This window comes from Phaethon aethereus (genome assembly GCF_964289735.1).
Source record: "Phaethon aethereus genome assembly, chromosome: 3".
NCBI lineage: Eukaryota > Metazoa > Chordata > Aves > Phaethontiformes > Phaethontidae > Phaethon > Phaethon aethereus.
The window spans coordinates 88,777,309-88,799,864 of record NC_138576.1 but is presented as its reverse complement, the minus strand read 5'-3'; the positions used below and the strand labels follow the sequence as shown (position 1 = coordinate 88,799,864).

General features: G+C 41.4%; 2 protein-coding genes across 2 annotated transcripts in view; one reads left to right on the top strand and one right to left on the bottom strand.

Annotated features, from left to right (window-relative positions):
- Window positions 1-6,775, top strand: part of AKT3 (AKT serine/threonine kinase 3) — a gene marked incomplete at both ends in the record, with an annotated part of 140,939 nt that extends 134,164 nt beyond the window's left edge. The window contains 2 exons of the mRNA XM_081997128.1: window positions 3,933-4,035; window positions 6,690-6,775. Of these exons, the coding sequence (XP_081853254.1) occupies window positions 3,933-4,035; window positions 6,690-6,775 (189 nt within the window). The remainder of the gene's footprint in view (window positions 1-3,932; window positions 4,036-6,689) is intronic.
- Window positions 6,776-18,148: 11,373 nt separating this feature from the next.
- The window catches only part of SDCCAG8 (SHH signaling and ciliogenesis regulator SDCCAG8), a gene marked incomplete at both ends in the record, with an annotated part of 112,486 nt that continues 108,078 nt past the window's right edge, over window positions 18,149-22,556 (bottom strand). Inside the window, 2 exons of the mRNA XM_081997735.1 lie at window positions 18,149-18,199; window positions 20,139-20,265. Coding sequence (XP_081853861.1) covers window positions 18,149-18,199; window positions 20,139-20,265 — 178 coding nt within the window. The remainder of the gene's footprint in view (window positions 18,200-20,138; window positions 20,266-22,556) is intronic.

Genomic DNA, 22,556 nt, shown 5'->3' with positions numbered 1-22,556 from the left:
ACTTGGGGGAGGGGGAGGTTTGCCTTTGGTGGCAGATCAGGAGTCTGGAGTGGGATGTCCACAAGACTTTAGCCACAGTTGGTTTGGTGTCGGTGGGGTGGAGCAGGTGGAAAGGAGTGACCCCCAGCTCTGGCGGTCCTCACAGCTGTGCCTGTGGAAATGGTGCTCTGAGGGAAGGAGGGAAAGTGTGTGGAAAGAATTAAGAAACCTTCCTGCTGCTTTCTGTTGAGATGTATTTGTGCGTCTTAATCTCAGCTGCCGTTTCCTCCTTGCCATAGGCTGTAGGGGGTGGTTAGTGCACCTGAGGGTATAGCTTGTATAAATACCAGCTAAGCTGTTGTGGAGAGCCACATGGCTGCACAGTTTGTTTTTGCAGTCACCGAAGTTTCCCACTGCTTTTAATGTCCAGGAGATGAAAGGTACTGCTGTAAGATGGCTGAATCCTAAAACACCGGTGACATAAATTTGCATTGGGTTCCTCCCTTCCAGTTACCGCCTGGAGTTTCGTCTGTTTTACGTGTTTCGCTTCCCCAGCTAAACTTCTGCCGTAAGTGGAAATTTCATCAGCTGACTTCCTGGGGGTTACTGATAAACAGTTTTCTATTAAGCCCAGCTACTGAGCATCGAATTGGAGCACCAGCTTCCTCCCATCACCCATCATTGATGAATTTTGTTTTAATGGTGCTTTTCATACCTGACTGAAATTATTATTGTAATTATTTTTTCCTTAAGAGTCATTTAATACTGTGCTTCTCTTCCTAAGATAAAGTTTTCTGAGTATTTTCATAACCATTACTATTTCAGATAGATGGAGAGGACAAGGGGGTGATCTAAAGTCATAGTAAGGCCTGTTCATTTCAGTGGACAAAAAAAAAAAAAAAAAAAAAGGAAAAAAAAGGCCTGAGCAAACCAGTAATAGCCAGTAAGTTTTTGAGAAAGAATCTTGTCAGCTACTGCATTATCTTTTTCCTCTTCAGTTGCAGATCCATACATTGCGATGTATTGTGATCTTACCCTGGCCTTTTTTTTTGTTTTTCATTAACTACTTTGACCTAAAACATAGTTGTTAAAGACTGCAGAGTAAGTGTTTTCTCCTTCTCTTCACATAGTAGTTGGAGTGTGAAAGGTCTCTGGTTTACTTCATAGCAAGAGTCGTTTGTTCTACTGTGGACTTGTATTGCATCATTGGAAAGACATTGTTTCTTCTCCTTGACTTGAGAAACAAATTTTTTCTTAAGCTTGTATTTTCCTATGAAAAGTTTTAATTATTGTGAAATGGCATTTTCTGTTTCTGGTCTGGAAAAATGATCCCAATCTGGGAAGTAGTAAAATTGTTAGAAGAATCTGTTATCTAATGGATTTTTTTAATACTGAATTTATCTAATGTTTACTTCAGTTGCTGAGAACTGTGAAAGCGTCTCTTAAAAGGATGTGTAGTGTTGGCTACTTGGCCTTGAGCAGACTATGTTACTTGGCTGCATGTATTCTTCTTTTTTTTTTTTTTTTTTTAAACTTTTTGAGTGTTCTTCTCCAAGACGGGAAAATGAGAAAAATAGCAGCGTGGAATGTTCCACTGGCGTAACTGTGCTTAGGAATTGTGTGGCTGCGTTGCTGCGAGGACTTTGGAAATCTGTTTTAATAGTGGAGAATTGGTTGGGATGGCCAGGACACATACAAAAATAATTTTCCTAGAAATGCAGGAATTTGTACAATAAAACAGAATACTTTGTTTTTAGACACTGGATGTAACTGGATTTATACTTGGAAGATTCTTCTGATGTTGAGTTTATATATGTTTGCTCCTTAAGGTTTTGGGCTTTGTAGGATAAATGCTTTACTTCAAATAATTCTCTGCTGCTGTATGTTTTCCATTCAGGAAAAAGTAAGGGAAAACTGAATTTAGTTTTACAAAAGTATTAATCAGATCTGTTGTACATTTTTAAGTATATGCAAGTGGTAGATTTATTTTTGCTTAAGAATTGCTTGGGCTATTACTGAAGAATTGGATCAGTATATATATGCTCAAAAGGACAAACGGTTGCAGAGAGAAGAGTCAAATTGCTGAATGAGGGGTAATGCTGAAGGACTTGTAGGTGTATCCTGGGAGAGATGGCAGCAGAATTCGGTCCCAGGTCCAAAGAACCACCCAGTGTTCTGGTGTGGTTCTGATATTGCAAAGTACAGTGAAGGTATCTTTCTCTGGCTAACATGGCTGTCAGTGTAATATGTCCTATGTGAGAGGGAAAAGATGAAAAGAACTGGGTAGCAGTTTTCAACCTGGATTTGGAAACAATGGGAGTTTGTGTGTGCATTTGTAATGGCGATCAAAAATGGAGAGAGGTTTTATGTGAGTGTATGCTTTTGTTTAAGGTTTTTTTTTTTTTGCTGTTTTCTTGCTGTTTAAGTGCCTCATTCATGCACTTGACCACATTTTAATCTTTTATGCCTCATCCCAAACTGTAAAGTATTAGGAAGTAATAATTTTCTGTATAGAGATCTACTGTGAAGAGCGTCTTGTTGAAACCCTTCCTTCTTTGGCTGTGCAGCACTACATACTTACACATTCTAGTCCTCATGGGGCAGGCTAGCTTTTTTGGGTTTTGGATGGCTCTATTTGTGTATTGTGTAGCCTCCTTTGGTTAGCACTGAGATCCAGAGCTGCTTCTAACATTCAGCAGTTCATGCAGATCTCTCCAAGCTGTATAAAAAAAAAAAAAAGTCTTGTGCATTGAACATAGTAAAATAACGAAGACTCTTCATATTGTAAAAAAATTATCATTAAAAAAAAAAGAGTTTCTGCAGTGTACTCCGTGTATCGTAAATTATGTCTAGTACATTGAACTTGCTGAGGGGAGGAGGTTTAACAAGAGTACCACTTCCTTTGCTGTGGGGTAAAGGAACAAATTAATTATTTGGTGTCAGTGTTCCGGAGTTGAGGAGAAAGACGGCATGAAACTAGTGAAAACCACACGCAAGCTCTGATAATATCAGTCAGCCACGATTTAACCTCTTCTACAGAAAGGGAAATTGATACACTACCTTCGGGGTATGTGTTTTGAATTGCCTGTGAGCAGATAGCACCAAAGGGCTCCAAGTTACAAAACAAAACATTGTCATCCATGCCCCCCGCCCTTGGCAGTATCATACATGCTAAACTGCTCTGTCATTTTGGACTGGCACCATGCAGTGTGATATTCCATACTGAATATGCCTTCCAGTTAAAATCTTTGGCCCATAGGCTGTTGTTTTGGAGGAGAAAGGTGGATGGCAAGGCTGGTGCAAAACAGGGGCAAGGAAGTCCTGCCTTGGTGAGCTGTGAGCAAATACTAAAGGTGTTGGGAAATTCTGCACTGTCCTGTGAAAGCAGTAGGGAGGATTAGATCCAGCGATGTTGTGTTCAGGAAACTCACTTAAGCCTGAAATGGCCTTTTTTCAAATACAAAATTTATTTTCACATTCATATTGTTTCTTCTAAAGGTACGTTCAGATGTAGACCTTAACCCTGCAAAAAATGTGTCATGCTTACTATTGCTGTCTGTGTAGTCCTTTTTGCCCTAGCTGTATATACCACCCAGATGTGGCGAAGTACCTGGAGGTGCCTTTGCCTCATGTCTGTGTGGGTAATCAGAACAGCCTAAAAAGTTTTGAGGTATTTATCTTTATGCAGCTCAATTTAACTGCAAGTCACGTGAGAGTGAAACTTGGAATTTAACCGTGTTGTGCTATTAGCTAGATTCTGAACTAGTATTTTTGGAATTGACTCTAATGGCTTCTGTCTCTTACTAGAAGTTAAAGACTCAGCTGCCTTTCCACGACCTTCTTGCAACTACTCGTTTGATCTAGGTTGTAGGGGAAAAAGAAAAACTTATTTCTTTTCCTAGTAATCATTTGGCTGGTACAGTAATTTCATTTTGTTTCTTGGTCCCTTTCAGCTTGTACCTCCTTTTAAACCTCAAGTGACATCTGAGACAGACACCAGGTATTTTGATGAAGAGTTTACAGCTCAGACTATTACAATTACACCGCCTGAAAAATGTAAGTCAGAAATTATGCATAACTTAAATTATCAGTTTATAATAAAGCACTGTGTAAGTTTTGTTCTGTTTGAATGGAAAAACTATTCTCATTGTTACTAGTAAAAATCTTCATAGGGAAGCATATAAGTAACTCTCAGTGACAGTGTTCTTTTAAAGAAGGAGTAATTACAAAGCTTAGAATATTGGGTCATTCTGGGTTGGGCTTTGGTGTGTGTGTGAGGGGAGTGGGGTTGTTGGGTTTTGTTTGGGTAATTTTGTTTTGGTTTTTTTGTCTTTTTAAATAAGGGAAAACAGCGGCTTCAGATGTTTGCTGGTTGACAGTTAAGGTTCCAGTTCAGCCAGAGACAAGTGGATGTCTCTTGTGTAGATGTCAATTACTTGAAAATGAAATTTCCTATCAAGTCCTGTGCTTCAGCAGAGCTCTTAAAGAAGTTATTAATATAGATATAACTGCTGCACTGGGCCTTGAACAGAGTATCTTTGTTGAGTGAATTTGTATTTTTGTCATCCTGTGCTACATGCACAGGAATCGTGATCTGATCGGCCAAGCTAGGGCTTAACAGAGTTACGTACCAAGCCAGAGCAGTTAAAATCTTGCTGCTGAGTTCTTGAATGAATTTACTTTCTAAGTGAGACTTTTTTGTTTGTTTGTTTGTTTTTAAATTTGGGGGTAGGGAAGAAGGATCACAAAAGTAGACAATAAAGACTGCAGTTAGGATTGATTACCCATTCATAGAGTTAGTTCATTTTTTGGTGTTTTAGGATTCCCAGGTTTAGCTGCAGTTTTCTGTTGTTATACAGATCTGGAGTATTTTCTGGATTTTGCATTTGTACTGTTTGAACACAGTCATCTAAGTGATTTTCAGTCTTCCTGCTGTGAAAAAAATAAGCCTTTCTTTTGCTGTCTATCTTGATAAGAATGTGTCCATATCTGTAATTTGAACAAACTTTGTCAAAATTTGGATAAACTTGGAGTCTATTGATTCAATATCACAAAGTCATGATCTCTTGAAACTCCACATATGCAATGATAATGGCTATTTATCCGTTGAAGGCTGAAGCAATACAAAATATGTGGATGCTACCAAGAGTTCAGCTTTAAATTTACTGAATTCAGAGCAGGTGATCAGTACCAATGCAGGGAAATGACCTGCAGGGACCTATGCTAAGGGGCCTATCTTGGCCTCTGGTCGCGCTGTGGCTGCCGCAACATGGCGTTTAGCACTGGCTGCACATCCACCCCAATCATAGGAAAAATAAAAGGGGGAGTGATGACAAGCAGCGGCGTTGCTGATGTGGGAAGCCCTCCCAGAGAGCTGGCAGGGCTGCCTCACCTGAGGCTGCGGTAAGTAACATCGCTAAGCAGCACAAAGGCAAATTTCCTCTTGTGCCACAGAGACCTGGAAAACTGCTGCCATTTTTAGTGAACTGCAGTGGTTCAAGGACCACATGGGGTTTTCCTGTTCCTGGGTATTGCAACAAGAAACAATTTTTCATTATTTTTCTTTTAAAATCTACAAGTAAGTGTATTATCTACAATATGGTATCACCTCTGCCTGAGGTGATTATGCAAAAGGAGGTTAAAACATACTTTAGGGATGGAGGGTTGGTAATTGCATATCAGAATGTTACTGCTGAACTAAAGATCTTTTATAGTTACCGAAATAATTTTCATAACATTTAGGCCAGTTATTTAGTTATAAGAGTTCTACAAATCATGCTAAGTGAATATTGAAAGTATAACTTGTAGCTACAGTAATCAAACTGATAGTAAAACAAACCAACAAGCTCTGTACATTAACCTAATTTAAACTGACAGTGTAAAAGGGAGATTGTATTTGAAGTTACAGGAACTGAGAGGCACTGGTAAAGTCAAGCAGCATAATCATAGCAATTACAAAGGTACAAAAGAGACATATTTCTGAAAGGTTGCATATAAATACATCGTTAGTGTAACAGTTTCAAGCACTGTTAAAAATAAGCACCGTTAAAAAAATCCATGTGAGAATGTAGATCCAAATTCTCAGAGTTAGGCAACATCTGGCACCTGGTTTCCATTGGCACTGCAGGAATTATGTAAATACAAATATTTATGAATTTGGCTTAGTCCATGTTTCCTCTGATCCCAGTAAATATGATAAAAATAAATTGTTTACTAAAAAATAATATTTAAGGATTGAAACACATAGAACCTGCATGAATTGTTCATTTTGTAGCTGTCTTTCCTTTTAACTCCTTTTGAAATGGAGAAATATTTAAGTATGTCTACAGTAAGATTTTGATTTCCTGAACTCAACTTAAGAAGCCATGAAAACTGGCTGCTTCAGTCAGCGATTGGCTTCTGTGCTACCAGAAGCTGGATGTGCTGGCATGTCTTGATTAGCCTAGTAATGATGGAAATTCTCAGGTGATCGTCATAATAAAACCAACCAACACACCCACCCACCCCGATACAAGTGGTGACTTCCTGAAAGGATATACTTTCAGTGGCCATCGTTCTACTGTATGAGCATAAGCTTACATGAATAAAGTCTGTCTTTAACTTGAGCCTTTCACTTCAGCATGGAACCCTGAAAGGTATACTGCATATCAGGTGAATAATAAAATTTTGTTGCAACTATAATGATGTTTTGAACTTCTCCCTTAATACAGATGACGAGGATGGTATGGACTGCATGGACAATGAGAGGCGGCCGCATTTCCCCCAGTTTTCCTACTCTGCAAGTGGACGAGAATAACTTTTTTGTTCTGCTGCTTCACTGTCATCTTAGGTTTATCACTGAAAATGATTCCTGAACATCACCACCAGTACTAGATAGCAGGGGCACTTTCAGAGACCGTTCCAAATTGAACAAGTTTCTTTCCCAAACCTACCTAAAATCCATTTTGGTTTTGCATGAAGTATGAGATTTTCTCTACTACGCTCTCCTGCTGTTGCTGCTGCCCACAGTCTCAGTATAATAGCAACGTCAAGAAGTTACTAACGGTTTCTTTGAAGGTAGATGACTCGACTTCAGCATTGTACACTTTGTGCACAAGTAGTCATCTATTTTTCCTCACAGTGGAGGCTAAACAAAAAACGTGTTGGTCCAGCTTATCTTCTTCGAGAAGATGAATCAAAATTGTAATTAGTCTAAAAAGACTAGTCTATAGCATTTTCTTGCATCTGTTTGTGCGGGTTAGAACAAGGAAGCATAGGGGTGGTGATGTACATATGCAAGGTTTTTGTTAGGCATATCATTACTTGAAGCAGGTCTCTGTCATTAACATCTGGCTGGAATTTGTTTGGGAAATGTTTGAGAGAAGGACTTAAACTGTTGATATATATAAATATATATATATATTATTTTTTAATTACCGTTGGATACTACAGAAGAAGCAGAAGAGCTGGGCTTACCCAGCCTGCCACTTAGAACTTCCAGGTTCATGTGCAATCATGGAGAATCGAACATTATACATGCAAGAAATGAAGGCATAAAAGCAGCAGTTGAACTTCTTTAAGGGGGTCTTATAATTTGCACCAGATAACATCTTTCTCATGCTTTTCTTTTTCTTTCATGATATACATCACCTCTGATGGCTGAAGAATGTAGACAGGCATAATGGTATTGCTTTTCACCAAAATGTGTGCACCAAGGTAAACAGGTGTTTGCCTTACTTGTTTTTATTTTGAGTTTGTGAATTAGCTTTTTCTCCAGGTGTTTAACTCTGAATATTTTTGTTTTGGTTTGGTTTTTTTTGGTTGTTTTTTTGGGGGTTTGTTTTGTTTTGTTTTGTTACACTGCGGTAGTATTTATTTTTAGAGATCAGGATTGTATGTGTCATGTTTGCAAATGCTGCTACATCTTAGATAGAACAGGCTTACAGCAGTTAATTTTGTATTATATGGAAGGACTGTACAAGCTGAAGGGAACAATGCACTTTTCTCCCATGTGGAAATTTTAACAAGGCTCTGAAATTGTACATACTGCTTAGAATCAGATTTTTGTGAACGAAATATTGTCTTTTAATTGTTTGGCAATGGACGTGAGGAATTCCAGCCTCATGTGCCAAAGGGTTAAAAACAAACAGACAAAAAAGCTACATCTTGTGCTCCATTGAGGATAAACATAATGTAAGAGCCTGACAGCACAACAGAAAATGTCTGTTCTAGATGAAGGAATTGAACAACAAGACCACAGTGATTACAAAAAAAGCACTTTAATAATGAAAATAGTAAATTTCTGGGATCGGCCGTTCTCAAGAAAGGTTTGCCCTCAACCAAAAGAGTCCCGAAACCCAGCATGTTACGTGTAACCGTGGTACCTGATTGACTGAATTTAAACCATCACAAGAAACGTCTTTCCATTTCCGAAGATCTGTCTAACAGAACGTGTGCATAAACTTCAGCTTTGATCTTCAGCAATGATAATCTTAATAATAAACCCTTTGGTGCTAGGAGTCGGGACATGACGCAGTGCAGTGATAGCGTGCACGTGCCCTTGCTAACGACATCTGGAAACCCTGACTCCATGGGATTATCATGCGAAGTATCTCTGTGTTTGGATCTCGCTAGCTCCCACGAAGACTGTGATATCGCAGAGTATTACTGGTTGCGTTGTGTGAATGAGTAGATGAGTCTGAAAGGAGAGGTGTTCCTACGCAGATGCCTTAGCCTCTTGATGCGGAAAGTTGAGTGCCCTAGCATGAAGCCCACTGCTGGCAGTGCATGTGCTGGGATGGTCAAGGGGTAGGTGGGCATTTTAGCAAGGCAGCTAAAGACACAGACTGATTTAGACAATTTTTCATGTTTTGTGTTTTATCTTGAGTAACGGATGGATAATCAGTCAGAAATATGTCATGATGTGTATTCTAACTACATAGGATCTCATCCTGTCACCTTGTAACACTAAACATGTGTAGATGTTGTCCCTCTACGGAGAGAGAGGAGCACAGCAAATGCGTTGCTGGTCTCTTCTGCACCAGTGGCGTAGGGGTGTCTACAATGACACAGTGAGTGAGTGGCTGAAATAACCGAGTACTTCATAGACGGGCATTAATTAGTTCTCTGCAAAGGCCTCGTACTTACAGACTGAAACCTTGGTGACTCAAAATCTGTGTTACATGCTTGTGTTCCCCCCCCCCGCCATGTTTTCAGCTTGTAATAGCAATAAGTTTCTTGACACGGGGCACCTCTAGCTAACGACCAACTGGCGTCATGCCTCTGGCCGGCCGTTCCTCACGTGCAGAAGCAACCCTGTGGTTAGCTCGCCGTCGCGCAGCTGGTTAGAATGCGGTTTGCGGTAAATAGTTGTCAGTGAATTATTTGAAAACCTTTTAAGTCTTCACTTTGCATTGTATTGTCTGCCTTCCAAAATGTCGTTGATCCAGTTTATGCTACAGAGAGTCAGCAGCCACTTTGTGCTGCCCGGGGTCGGGGGGTTCTCTCTCTTACCGATGTTAGAAAGAGATGAAAGACAAGTGGGCGAGCGGTGCCGAGAGAAACTTTTGAAGCTCTTCTTTTGCTGTTTGCAGTTGTGGTTGGATTTGGACAGGAGGTGGTGGTTGGTTACCTTGGCGGGCCTGTCGAGCACAGTACGTTTCAGACTTTGACTCCAGCTTGTACTGACTTCCATGACATGCAGTATGCCCTCTTGTAGTGCGGCCATCTCGGAGGAAATAGGTCATTTCTGTTTGGGTTTTGGCAGTTTTGCACACAGCTTCGCTTTCCACACTAATCCATCTTCCAGTACATTCCTGTTGCTTAAAGAACATGTATTCCAGTATTGTTTTACGTTTTTTTTCCATCTTTACTTGTGGCTTCTTAAAGCTGACTGTTCTTGCAGGGGCCATGTGCTTCTCCTAGAGTACAAAAGTAAGGTCTTTCCTTACTAACTGCAGGGTCTATATATTACACCTCAATGTACACACTTTGCTGCTACTGTTTGTACTGTCTACAGTAGAATTTCCTTATCTTGCTCCTGGTAGTGCATTACAGGCAAGCATGAAATGTAAAGTATTTATTTAAATAAAAACCTCTAAATTGGTAATTGAATTACCTCCCTGTAGCTTTAGAGTTTGTGACATTTCTTGACCTTGCTAGTTCTTTCATTAGATCCATGCAAGATCTAGTCATATGGTTAAGGATATTAAGCAGACACGACTATGAACCCAAGAAACCGTATTACTGTTGGTCATACTTAAACTGTTTATTTCCTTAAGTATATGACCCACAAGGATGTGAAATAACTACAAGAAACTGTTTTTGTACACTGTACATCCTTAGTATTTTTACACGTATATGATAGGGATGCACATTATTTTCCTTCGTACAGACAGCTTAAATAAAGCACTATGTCAATCTGCTACTTCTGTGTTTTTTAATGCTAATTTGTTCTGGAGGTTTGTAAATATATATATATATATATATGTTCAAGCTTGCCACAAAGGACGTATTTTTTTATATCTGCACATTACTATTAAATATCGTAGAGGATGAAATTCCTAAGTTGTTTTGTGTCAGAGGAAAAAAAAAACTGAAATGAGAAGGCTATATTGCAGATTACAAATGATTTCTCAAGTTTTGGGTTAAATATTTACTTCATATTTTAAAGTAATTTTATATAGGTTAGATGTTTCAATCCTGAAATGCACAAAGAATTAATTTCTTCTTACAAGAAAATGTACATGGTTATTTTTTTATCACTGTATATATAATGATCTGTGCATGTTTAGTTACAAGCTTTGTTTGCTGTGAAGTCCTAGTGATAACTGTAACTTGCTGTGACGTATTTCAAATACTGGGTGATCAGTTTCAGCCTGTAAATTATTAAGTTACAGTATTGTCAAAAAAAAAAAAAAGGGTTTTATGACTAAGCAAGATGTTACCTGTGCTTTGGACTGAGGCTGTTTCCATACAGGTGGCTCGTGTTAACTCTGTGAGGTGTTACATCACTGGTAAAAGTAAATTTGGGTTACACTTTTCAAGTAACGATTACACAGGGCTATGTGTCTGTTGGGACACCCACAATTTACGTGATTTGTCATCTAATGAAATTCATGGCCTCACATCCCATAGCTAGGTAATGTGTTAGGGTAAGGAGAAGCCAAAAATGGGACGGTGGGATTTGGAGGGCACCTCGGAGTGGGACTCTTTGAAGCCCGCAAGCTGGTCCAGGACCGTTGGAGCCAGCTGGTCAGGAGGGCTGAGTGTCCCTGAAGCAGCCCGTCATCGGGGCTTTGGCGCAGTTCTCAGGCATGATGGCTTCCCTGGAAAAGAGGTGCTTCAGCCAGGCCTCAGGTTTTTTCCTTCTTTTTTTTCTCCCTCACCTTGTAATAGGAAAGAGCATCAGCCAGCCGTCAGTTCAGTGGCAGTAGGAGATCGGTGACCAGGACTCGGCTGCGGCAGGACTGTCTGGTCAGGCTGCATCCCGCCTCGCGGGATCACGCTCCCGCTGCAGATGTGGGATTTCCTGGGTTTGATTGCCTGGTCCGACACTTGTAAACTTTGTAAAACTAAGCGTTTTGTGCCTAAGTAAGTAGCAGAGAGGGGAACAGGAGACAGGTAGACCTGGCACTGTCTGTGCTTAATGACTGCTTAATTGCTACAGCGTAGAGTAGCTGCTGCAGGGGCAATGGTTCCTTCTAGACTCCCTGAGCCTAGGCCGGGGGTGAGCGCGAAAACCTCCTTCCAGCTGCATGTCCTCGCAGCCAAGGATGCTTTGTGGAAATCAAGCGTGTACGTGCACGTGGGTGGCTGGCGCGGCGCTCCGCATGCAGCCGCCAGAAACTGCCTGGGAGGTGAGGCAGGTCCGGCAGGGTTGAGGGTCCAGCTGTGCCTCAGGCTGGGGCACAGCAGCTCCAGGATCTCAGTGAAGCCTCAGTGGTGGGACCGGGTGCCCGAGTTCCTTTGCATGTAGCCCGTAGGCACTCTCTCCTATATAAACACAGATTTATGCTGTGGAATAGTGAAAAAATAAATTTTAAAAAAAAAAAAAGCTTGCATACTCCTACGTTTATAAATGTATATTCTTACCTGTGTAACCATCTATAAAGTAGTGACACTTTAAAAAAAGCTTGTCAGCCTGATTACTGCGGAAAACCCAGAGTTCGACTAGGGAGGACTTTTCTTCATCAGGCTTTCTTGCCCCCAAAGACCTGAGGCCGTTTGAAGCATGTTTATTGTCATTCTGGTGAGGCAGTTCAGGGAGGCCATCAGACGTGTTTGGCAGTTTAATATGGCAGGAAATTGAAATAGCGAGGAAAAAACACTTTGATGTTAGGGGGGTACCACTAGGAATTCTTAAAAGACTTAAGGGAAGGAAAGATTGTGTCCCACAGCAAATGGTAACTTACTGCAGGTGGTGTTACTCCTATTTTTGTTAACATTTTATGTGTTCACATGCTGGCTGAGGTAGCTTTATTAATGGAGAACTGTTCTTTGTGCTTCCCCCCCCAGTGCAATTCTACAACTACACTGAAGATCATAGATGTAGAAACTTTTTTCTTATGTACTTAGTTTATCCTACAATAGTTAGCAAAATATTCTGATAAATTCTTTCTGAAACAGTCTGGTATTTGGAAAGTGACTTTTAAGAACACAAGCGCACACTTAACCAGAAAAAAGCCCTCCAGATGTATCTTCCAGCTATTTCTGAGTTCAGTAACTTAAAGCCAAGTTCAGCTGGTGCCCATTGCTGCAACTGCTAAATTGCCACTTCAGTGCTGAGAGCTGGGCACCTCACTTCAAGGCTTATCTGTACCAACGAAGGGTTTCTTTCTCTTAAAGGCTTTATCCAGTGAAGGTTTTGAAGGGAAACCTGCCCCATGGAAATTCTTCCACGTTATATGGAATATTTCCTCAGTCATTCTTAGGCTTTTCTGATGGCTAGGTGGTTGTTGGGACTCTCACTTTTGTACACAAAGTGACCAATACCTTGTAAAAATAAAGTTCCCAGGTAGATTCTGGTAGTGAGTTTATAAACAGGAATGCAGAGTGCTTGTGCAGGAGTGACTGACTGACTTAGAAACAGTGCAGATGCTTTCCCTTCTATTCCGAAGGACAGAACAAGGAAAGTAAGAATTCAATTAAGTTTATTAGTATTTCAGTCTGTAAATAAGACATCTATGTTCCCTTATAAAAATAGATAATAACATTTTATAAAAAAAAAAAAATTGTACAAATGATGAATTAAGTCCACATTGTGTAATAGCTGTTAAAACTGGCTCGCAAGCTTAGTCTTTTCAGAAAAGTCTCAGCTGTCTTCCTAGGAGGTTTGGTAGGCTGGTAATGCTTCAAAATATTTATGATTCTGTAGTTAAAACCAAATAGAAACCAGTTGAAATTAGGCAGCAAGTGTGCCTGTTTTCTGCAGAGGCGTCTCTGCGTGAGCCTCAGGCAGGGCCCAGGTTCAGCCGGGTGCAGAGCAGACCTGAAAGATAAGAGAGAGACGGGCGTGTAAGTAAGTGGTCGGTGTCGCGCTGCTTGCGTTTCCTATTTGTGTCACTTCAGCCTGTGGGCGAGTTCTTAGAAGAGAAATACAGAAATGGTTAAGACTCTGGTAATGTGATGTAAACAAGTGCTGCTTCAAAGCCTGCGCTTCCTGCGGGCCTGCTGTCCTCGCCTCTTCCTAAGATCAGAAGTCTTACAGGTAGCAAGAACAAGAGCTGCCTGATTTCTCAAAAACAGGATCTCCATGAGCTTTAGACATCGTTCATGTTTAGCAGTAAATAACTGAGCTCTTGTTTTGGGGCACGTCTGAGATCCTGCCCCTTCTCCTTTCCAGGAAGGAGGCGGCAGGTTTGTGCCGGAGAGTGTTTACTGTGAATTGTACAGCCTGGCTGCGGGCCGGGCCGCTGCGGCAAAGCAGGAAGCTGCCGCCCGGGTGCCAGTAGGAAACCTCCAGCAGGAAGGCTAATTCCCAGCTCTGAAGCTCCGGCATAGCTGCTGTTTGGGCTTCCTTGGTAGTGCTTCAGGACTCAATTAAGAGTGAGACATCAAACTCTAGTGGAGGTGGGGGAGCTACCTAGAACGAAGCCACTGGAGTTCTAAAATTTGGATTTGAGAGATGTAAATGACCTCAGAAATAAAAATAAACTTTCTACTTTGGCTGGTTTTGCATTGGAGGACTAAAAGGTTTTGTTTTTTTTCCCCACAATCAACAAGGTAATTAGGGCAGAGTCAAACAAGGAGACTATGAAGCTGCAGTTCATTAGAGAATTAATTAGAAACAATAACATGGTACTTTTTCCCCCCCAACTACATGTACCTACACCAACTGCTGCAGCTGCGTCTGCAGCCAGCACAAGCAGGAATGAACCACAGCCACAGAAAGCCTTGGGGCTGGAATTCCCTGCCGGTGACAGCCAGGGAAGCTACCTCCATGCTGCGGGACCCTCAGTGCACGGCCAGCATTGGAGTTACAGGCAGAGATTCAAAAGGCACCCTCCCGCCCCCCGGCCCAGACACAGCTCCTGGAGAAGTCTCCTGGCAGTTGTTGCTGTTGTGGGTGGCTTACAATGTCCCCAGCCAGCCCCTTCCTCTGCCACACAGCTGCCCTTGGTGGCCCAGTTGATAGCCCAGCACGTTCACCCCCCTGACTACTGAAGTGAATGTGCCTGGCTGTACCCCGAGATAGTCCTCCTTTTTAGGCACCCCTTTTCAGATGGTAGCATTTTGCGCCACTAAACTCCACAACATCTCTTCCCTGGAAATGTCATACATGCCTCTAACTCAGAAGCTGTCATTTTCATCTTCTTGTCACCTGCAGCCACAAAAAGCATTTCATTAGCCCTGCTTGTTTATGCTTGTAACCAGTTCGGTACCAGTACTTCCACCCCAAAGCCTTGGGGTGCCCACGCATCTTTCTGCACCACAGTTACCCAGGGTTGGTGCTTTGCGAGATGCTGAACCTCAGCTTGACTGACGAAGCAGGCATTTCTCCTGCACCTGACTGCACCTGGGCCTCAACTGCTTGAAAAATAAAGCAGAAATACTGGCAGCCTCAGTGTACCCCACTGTACAACAGCCTGGATGCTAAAGCAGTCATGTGAGATGTGCAGTTCTCTGAATGGACAGTCTGTCCCTGCCAATGTCCAGGTAATTGGCAAATGAGTTGGTCACTGGATAGTCCCACTCTTAAAATTTCTCTTCCTCCCACCAGTACTTTGGTAGTCAGTGAGCAGACCTCTGCAGCCCAAGTTGCTCAGGCTCCTCCCAACACTTCCTCTCCTCAGTGCCATCTGTTTCCAGTGGCGTGGTTGGGTATTCTCAGGTGTACAGGTTGGAAGGTTTTGTAGGAACAGAACCGTGGACATGTGAATGGTTTAATTGCTCTTAACTATTCTTGTAATGGAGGGGAGAGGAGGCACTAGCTTCTTGTCTGGTTAGAAAGCACTCAAGTAAGTGGCTTAGGTGCCTCAATCCTCAAACAGAGCTGCAAAAATCAACGTGGAGCTCTCAGGAGCGCCAAGCTTAGCTCCTGAGCTGCTCCCCAGCTTTGGCCGCTGGCCAGACACCGCACAGGAGGTACAGGCCTCCTATAGCTGCGGATTCACAAAACCTGAAGCGCTAAATGCGAGGTGATGCAGCGCTTGGAAGTGTCATGCCAGGGCACTCAGACGTCAGGCAGAGGTCTACCCCTATCCACTCCTGCCATAGTGTAATTCTCATCATCTCTGACTAAACTCCAACCAAGGAGTAATGAAGACTTGCCTTCCACCTGCTGAAAAGAAACCAATCAAACACAAACAACCACCAGCCCCTGGCTGTGGAATGTCACTGGCTGTTACAAACACCTGGCAGAGGCACTATTTTTGTGCATTTAGACTACATTAAAAAAGCAGCACTCCCCCCAATAACCTAAGCAGTCTTCAGGTCTCCTGAAGGACAGTTAAGGGCACTGATCAGCTTGAATCACTTCTGACATGAGAGATGGATGAGCTACTTGTTTTCTGGACATAAAGCTCCCCTTCTGTAACACATAATGAAAAAAAAGCAAACGGGGCACTTGGGAGCACATCAAGCACTGCATTCACTGCTGGGACCTCACTAAAAATTCCTGCTGATGGAAGAAAACAAAGCAAGCTGCCGCTCAGGAACAGCTGTAATTCTGACAGTACCTCCCACCAAGCGACGAGAGGGGCGAGGATGGGAGTATAGTCAGGGGTGAGTATATTTTAACTTCTGTTGAGAAGAAAGGCGGTCTGTTCACAGACATGCTCACTGTGCAAAAGACATCTGTGATAAGGGAGGGGATGGTTTCAGTGGCTCGTCCATACAGAGAGCACAGGGAGAGCAGGGGTTCCTGCCAGGGAGGGGCTGGCTTGCCGGAGGAGATCTTCGGGGAGGAAGGCAGAGCAGCGGCAGACGAGGACAGCCCCAGCTGGAGGCAATGCCCGAGGTCCGGATCCTGTCGGTTTGCGCTCTCGCTGGCTCAGCTGGCCAGCAACCCCTTCCAGCAGCCAGGGTCCACGGGGGGATTATCAGCTGGGACAAATACTTATTTCTGTCAAAGTGATGGACACCAAGGCAGATCCCTGCAAGCGGGCAGCGCTGAGGTCTCTAGCAGTCTCGGTTTAGGTGTTTGTTTGCTATACTATGCACATTTGTATTTAGTACCTATATAGGAGGAGAACTAAACATTTCTTCTCCTCCTGACTTGGAGCAAGCTGCAGTGTAAGAGAGACTTTCAAAGGTCTCAAAACTTGAAACTTCCAAAAACTTTTAAAATGAGAGGTATAAATCCCATAATTAAACTTTTGCCTACTTTTACGTGGACCTATGTATGTTACGAAATATATTACGCTGTATACCATTATTAAATCTTAGTGCCATCTATTAAATATTAGCGTAATGGCCTGATACACAGCCCATGCTGTAAGGTCAGGCCACGTTATCATACTGGTCCTTTTTAGCTCTATGAAAATGAAAATTACAGCGTGAGCATCTTCATCGTGTTGTAGGCAGGTGGTTATTCTGAGATAATACTGAGCTTCTTTCAGTAATAGGAGATTTAACACTATTAATTTACAAGCATGTAATTCACTCTTGAGAATGAGAAAGCTGTTTTTGAAAATGGTGGTACTTGTCTTGGTTACTCCTTCAACAAGGATGCTACAAGCCTTTTAACTCACATTGCCTGTAAGGGAATTCAGCATGTAGCAGGATCAGGTGTTTCGTTTATGATGACTTTTTTTTCATTCGCTTTAAACCCCAGAATTTTCCTTACAGTGTCAAATCAGTTTTCCATGAAAAACAGGTTCAACACACCAGAATGTAGCTGGATTTAATAACAGCTTTTTTTTCCCCTCTTTCTTTTCCCTCCTTCCTTCCTTCCCCCATAGAGCAAACACTAACAATAAGAATTGCAGTGGAAGTAACCACTTGAGTTTTGAAAACAAATCCTATGGAGGTTATAGGTTTGCCAGTGTTTTCTTCTTCTACATCAGCTAGATTAAAATAAATGATGCAATTTTAAAGTCTGGGACTTTTGAATTAAAGTGAAGTAACTCTTACAAGACAATAGGAACAGCTTATAACTATGTATACATAATATACTAGTAATGTATTAACTATGTAACTCCAACAGCACTGCTCCAAACACAATTATTTATATGTTTCTTTCAACATGACACCAAGTTTTATGATTTCTTACAAAACACCTTGTAGCCTTTCTGAAGAAATAGAGAAGGTAGCTGCTTCCTCAGAAGGAAAACACTACTGAAAGCAACAAAACTAACCAATTCCAAATGAAAAGACACTCACTGATTACCCAGACCAAAAGGTACCTATGGTAAAATCTGAGTTCTTCTAGAAGTTCCCAACAATTTAAATCTTTAAGTTTTTGTTTTGTTTTTTTTTTTAATTCTGTCAGGTAAAGCTGTCTTTTTTTTTTTTTAAGCACCTAAAAATTTAGGACAAGCACTCCACAGCAAACACAAAAAGCTCCAACAATTTCAAACCCAAAAATGTTTCAAACGCTTCCTTCTCCCTTTGTCTTGAAGTGTTTGCCAGATTCAACCCACATCTGCAAATAGTTCTAGTCCTCCTTTCCTCTCCCTCCCCTCTCTCTATATATAGGATATAGAAAAAATACCTACTTCTGCTCATTTCTCTTTATCCATCCAGGTTTTTACTTCATTCCATCTGTGTCCTGTTTGAGATCTGCATCCCATTTTTTTCCTGAAATATACAACTGCAGTTACTAGTGGCTTAATGTTCCAAGATACAATAGCACATTTAGGTTAGTGTATCTTACATAATTTTAAAAAGATGAGGTGTGATTGGTTTCTCCCCCTTTGCCCCCATCAAAAAAACCAAACCTGATTAGGAAGGAGAACTGTTGAACAATACAGTGAAATGTGGAATATGATGTCACTTTCACCTTTGATCAACACCAATTCTGCAACTGATTTTTTTAATATATATTTTTTACACTAACTACAAACATACTTCTGTAGTTAAAATCTCCCATTTATGGTGAACTGTTCTGTTTTCTTAAAACAATTGCCTGATATTCCAGGCAGCTCTTTTGGGCTGAATTCCAATTCCCAGAGAACCACTGTTGCTTTAAATAGCTGCAAATAGATTTTTAGAACTCATTTTGTAAATTTTTTTATATAATTCTTCTCTTCGGAGTGTTCTCAAGTTAAAAAGTATCCTCTGGAGCACAATTAACTTATAACGAATATAAAGAAGGAAGCTTTTGCCAGTCAAGTCTTGATAGCAGTATAATATCTGAATGATTTTTTCCTCTTTTGTATGACTTTTGTACTTCTGCCCAACTTCATAAAAGCATGCTCACTTCAGATAGAAGAGATCATCAGTAACAGAAATCCCTGTGGACCGTGTAAAGTCTGTCCACATTACCAAGAGTGCTCCCCTTAAACCAGAAATTTTAATTTTCTGAACAACCACCATCTTAAACTATCTTACAGAGAGAGCACTATGGTTGCCCTGAAATTTGCCAGTGGTTACTACATGCTGATAACCTTACACTACCTTGAGCTACCAAGTTTGTCTACTACAACAGGAAATCCTGTAAAACCACATGCACTGATGTGATTAAAGGCATAACAAAGTATGGATTTTATTTTCCTGGGTTAAACATTTATTAAATTGTACAGCTAGAAAGCTTATGAAAAATAGGATGATTTAGATATTTTAAAGGTCTAGGACGATTCATGTCCTGTTTACCACTAAGTGTGCTGCTGGACTTAGTTTCCATCACTGAATGTCCTTTGTTACCTTGTTAACAGAACTCCAGTTATCTTGGGCAAACGCACTAGTTTGCAAGTTGGACAACATCATGCTATGGTTGAAATAGTTCATTTACTTAGTCACAAAACAAGGGTTTGATTATTTGATAGTTTTACTGAAAACCTCACTCTATGCTTGTTAGTTCTTCTTTTTCTGAAACGAGTAAATGAAAGACAAAGGAAAAAAACAAGCCGCACAGTCTTCTCCCTTATTTCCAAAGCACTGACTGAAGAACAGTGGCCAAAAAAAAAAAAAAAGCAACAGCCACCCATGAGAAGCCACAGCTTCCTAGGACCACTGGAAGCAAGAGTCAGTCCTGCTAGAGATGCCATGCAGTGATGAGTGCTCAGGCAGACCGATTTCATGTTCTCCATCTCACACTTGGCTGAGTGCTCATGGAGCAGCAGGAAGGATAAATGACTTTTAAAAATACGGGGCAGGGGGAAATAACAAGGTGGTAGGGGGGCTTAGGTCTGACAAATGTCAGCAAAAAGCTCAAAAGAAACTATCAACCTCAAGCTAGTGTTTAAACGTTAATGCTGTTAAAGAACGGATTTCCCTCTTCTCTGAAAAAGGAACACAAAATCTTCTGATAAGAAAGCTAAGAACTGTCACCAAGAATAACTCTGTCTTATCGTCACCTCAAAACACTTTCTTCATTTAGTTTAGGTTTGATGTGGACTCGGGTCCAGCTACCAGTCTCTTTGCAATTGCATGGGCTTTTATTTTTTTTCATAAGGTAATGCCTTATTTAAAACAACAAAAGCAACAAAACCCAACAGCCAAAATGAGACTGCTGGCGGATTTCTCTGCTAGTGCCGCAGAATATTCCCCTCAGACTTTCTTTTCTTTTGGCACAGTACCTGTATTCGCAGAAACTGCACCTCTTCTGTAAGCAGCTGCTTCTCTTTGAAGAGCTGATTCTGTTTGTTGAGCAACTGCACTAACTGCTGGGCAGTGGCCTGGCAGTGCTTGTCAAGCTGCTGTAACCTGGAAAAAAATAGATAAAAGCGTTGCAGAGCATCTGAAGTTGGAGTTCATGGTAGAAGCTTTGATGTTTGCACTGGTGGGTGCAGCTCCCAGATGAGAGAGCTCAGGCCGGTGGTTGGGCTGAGACGAAAGTATTACTCCTAGCATGGGCATTCATTACATTTTACCTTCACACTTTAAATGAGCACTTTTAAAGCTTTGCACTTCTAATTTAGAAGCCTTAGCATGACATGGCAGTGAATTTGCTTTGCCCTCCAGTGACGTCAGTAAAGACGGCAGGACTGCATCCCGATCTCGGTAGCTAAGCAAGTTGCACACTCTGGAGCTGCTTCAATAACCGTCTTCCTGAAACGCACACACTAGCCCAGATTATAAATCCAAATATCCCACCCCCTGACAAACCTGACCTAAAGTGACAAAAACTTCTGTTTTCTGTCCCCTGCTCTTTGCTACCTGGTCAGTGCCCAAAACTGGTTACAGAACGCAGCATTTATTTCAAGTAAGCTTAGTGTTAATTAAGCACGTCAGTGTAGATCCTTTAATAGTGTAACAGGGATTCCTGGGGAAGGACGTAAAGAGACCGTCACTCCCAAAGTCCTCCTCATCAGAGGCTGCAAGACAGAGGCACCAACCTGGTGGGCATCAGAAGGAGCACGCGGAGGCTTTTTGCTTACACTTGAAAAACAAGTGCCCAAGTTGGGACAACACTGCTGTAGACAGGGCAACCGCACCTTTACTTCTTTAATCACAAAACCTGGTATGGCTTGTTATGTCCCCAGTGACTGTTTATTACTCCTGCCGAGAAAAATTTAAAAACTCTGCTTGGGACCTCTAGCAAGGGACATAAACACAAATAAGCTGGAAATTGTGTTTTCACATTAAATGCGTTTCACTCTTTAAATGGAAATGTCTTTAATTATGTCCTTTCGTATATCTTAGAAGCTTCTTGTCTTTAAATAACGGTACTCTAGAGGAAAACCCACACATCTAAACTCTATGCACTTAGCGAGCATGAACCGGCTCTGGTTTTGTCAAGGTTAGTTCTGGATCTAAACTTTGCACTTGCTTTTGTAAACTATTTCTTGCTCAACAGATTGAAATTGAGCTTCAGCTGAACCAGGTTTTTAGGTTGTATCTCTCTCTCTCACAGGCTGTATTTTTAATGGAATTAGTTCTATGCTTACAATAAGGCATGTGATTTTCTGAATCTTTCTACTTTCAGCTCCATGTGGTAGTTTTGACTTGTGCAGCTGTCATAGCTAAGCTAATTACTCTGAATATTCACATTCTTAATCAGGATTGTTCAAATAACTACATTAGTAAACACCCTCAAATTTCTTGATAAAAAGCTAGGAAAATCCAGGAGAAACAAAATTGCCAAAATCTATGTCAAAACTGATCTGTGTCTGCCAGCCAACTTTTGTGAAATCAAACTGCAACAACCACGTAGCAAATGCTGTGAAAGCCCATATTTCAGTGTCCTGTTACTCTGCTCACGTTTCCTTGCAAAAGGGATTTGAGGATCTGTTCTGGGGATCAGAACAAAACTAAATGCAGCTAGCTGCAAACAGCGACAGCTGGTTGTAAATGTCCAATGAAGCAAACAAAATCACCACTTTCATAGCATGGGATATTCTACTAAATACACACTTACATACTGTATGTCTAATTTCACACTCCCTATACCTTCCAAACTATATACCATGTTGTTCCAGGAGCTGTTTATGCTTCATTTCTTTACTAAAGGTGATTTCAGGGGCGTAGAACTTAAAAAAATGCAGCAAAACTCCCACACACAAACAAGACCCCATGCTTGTACTGTTCTTTGTTTTGTTTTTAAAGACAGTAACTTTTCCACAAGCATCTTGCTCCCAGGGAGTGCAAGAACAGCGGTGGTGGTTGCTGGAGGGAACGTTGTGGTTTCAGGCTGGAGAGCCGAGTTCTGCTCGCTACTTTGCCATTGACTTCCTTTAACTTGAAGGATATGTGACCTTACTGTACTTCTTGATTTGTAATAAAGACATCTTCCAGTCCTTTATTTCTAGAGTACTTATTCCTTTAGAGCAGTACTGGTAGGGACATGCAACTGGAAAGTGCTGTCCTCAGACAGCCAAGGGAAGAACCCCAGTGCTGCCCTACCTGTATAAAGCCTTGAGGCTATGAAATCCTCCTCATGCATGGGAGACCGACTCAACAACTACCAACTACGGTCTGGATTCAGGCCCCTAGAATGTAAGTTGCTGCTGACTTCTACACTTTCAGTTAAGAATTTACCCATTCTGCTGGTGTTT